Source organism: Stegastes partitus, unplaced genomic scaffold, assembly GCF_000690725.1.
Source record: "Stegastes partitus isolate 25-593 unplaced genomic scaffold, Stegastes_partitus-1.0.2 Scaffold370, whole genome shotgun sequence".
NCBI lineage: Eukaryota > Metazoa > Chordata > Actinopteri > Pomacentridae > Stegastes > Stegastes partitus.
This window is the reverse complement of record NW_007578101.1, coordinates 310688-312755: the sequence shown is the minus strand read 5'-3', so window position 1 is coordinate 312755 and position 2068 is coordinate 310688. Positions and strand designations below refer to the sequence as shown.

At 39.8% G+C, this 2068-nt stretch overlaps 1 protein-coding gene across 1 annotated transcript in view; it reads left to right on the top strand.

Annotated features, from left to right (window-relative positions):
• The window catches only part of LOC103359415 (copine-9-like), a 167763-nt gene that overhangs the window by 154192 nt on the left and 11503 nt on the right, over positions 1 to 2068 (top strand). Inside the window, 1 exon segment of the mRNA XM_008284752.1 lies at positions 178 to 235. Coding sequence (XP_008282974.1) covers positions 178 to 235 — 58 coding nt within the window.

Below are 2068 nucleotides of genomic sequence, written 5' to 3'. Positions count from 1 at the left end.
ATTATTACTTTATTGTTTCCTTATCATTAAAAATCCATGTGTAATGATTATTTATCCAACCACGGAAACTTCTGAAAAAAACGTATATTTTCATTGTTCCTCGGCTACCAGTTCCTCTTCCAGTGTGATGTTCTTGTTTGTATAGAGTGTTTAACACCTTCTGTGTTTCCTCCACAGGCAGCCTCCCTGCCCATGTCCATCATCATAGTGGGAGTGGGCCCTGCTGAGTTCGACGGTGAGTCAATTGATTCATTAATCAATTAGGAGCTGTTCAGGCGATGAGATGGCCGGTTATGTCCTTGTTGCTATGCGTTGTTAAAATCATTCTGATATACAGGAGCACAGTAAACATTTAACGCCACTCACAGGCATTTAAATCCTCTGTTTATTCCTTCCCTCGCCTCCACCTGCCTGTAATACCAGGCAGCTACGCTCACGCTTTAATCATTTAACAGAGGGCTGTGGTAAGCCCCGGACAGACACAGAATGTCAGCCACAATGTTGTAACACAGAAACGACATCCCAGCGGAAAACCCAACCTCTTAATGCTGAATAGCAAATGGGAACCTGCATGAAAAGTTTAATGACTCCGGCACATTAAAAGAGAGATGTGTGTTCAATTGATGGAAGAAGAAAAAATCCCTGTCTTGGTGTTTCCAGACAGGATCAAACAGACTCTGGTTGTGTCAGTCAGAAGAGCTCTCCTGATGCCGCCGGGCTTTAATTAGCAGGTCTTGGTGATTCTGAAGCAGCGTTGCTTGATGAAAATGTGTGTGATCATTGTGTGATGAAACTGATTGAAGCAAATATGGATTCAAAGTGCTTGTGCATGATGCTGTAACCTGTAAACTCTAATGAGCTCATTGTCAGAGGTTTTTAAGTTTGCAGCGTGAGGAGAGTTTTTACTGCATAGAGATGGTCACAGATACAGTATCGTCCTCGCTCATATTTATTCATACCCTCCCATTAAAGAAGGAAAAAGCAGCTTTAGTCACTGAAATAAGAACAAATTGACAAAAGTAATAATAAATAAAAATTTAATAAAAATTGTGACTTTTTTTTTTTCTTTCAAATCGTGGATCAACAGAAATATATATTTAAAAAAAAAAACCAAGAAGCATGATGGGAACCCCACACTAATATTTAATGAACAACCCTCTGAGCCAATCACTGCCATCAGGTGTTTCCTGTAACTCTCCATCAGACGTCTGCACCTGTTGACAGGTGTTTAGATTCATTGCTCATCAGCAAAGTGCTCTCATTTGTCCAGGACAGTTTTGGTTTTTTGTTTTTTGGGGGTTTTTTTCTTTTCAACCACAATTCAAAACCAACGTTTTATAATTTAGCAAATTTTTATTATTACTTTTTTCAGTTTCTAGTTATTTAAGGGACTGTTGTGAATTTTGCCATTTCTTTAATGGAAGGAGATGAATATATTTGGGGACGTCTGTATAGATACACAGCATGAAAAACATTTTTCTTCTCATTTTATCAGCATCTGAACTGTATATTTTGCTATAGCTATGCTATAAAAAGCCGACATCTGTCTAAATAATGTAGTGTAATGAGTCAGGAACACGTCTGGTCAGTTGAAAATTAGGATTTGAAAGCAACACTTAAACTAGTTTTCTAAATATATTCTATTTAACAACACAGATTAAAAAGCTGATTTAATGTCATTTATTATGAAATTTAACCGTACTAAGGATGCAGTGCCTCCTGGCCTCATGTCCGCTCCATGAGTTTCTGGGTTTCAGCAGTTCTCTTCTTCTTGGTTCGTGGTTTCTTTGCAGCAGTTCTGAAGGTCCGACTCACACAGTCTCCTCCCAGCAGCTCGTGTTCACATGTGTTTGCTGCTTGAACTCCGGGAAGCACTGATGAGGCTTTAATCTGAGCTGCTGTTAGTTGACAATATCTGAGGCTGATGACTCTAATGAACGTCTCCTCTGCAGCAGAGGGAGTTCTTGGTTCCTGCCGCGGTCCTCATGAGAGCCACTCTAATGTCACTGTTTGATGGTTTTGTAAAGATGCTGCCAGCAGGGTGCCACAGCTCATCAAGGCAAACATA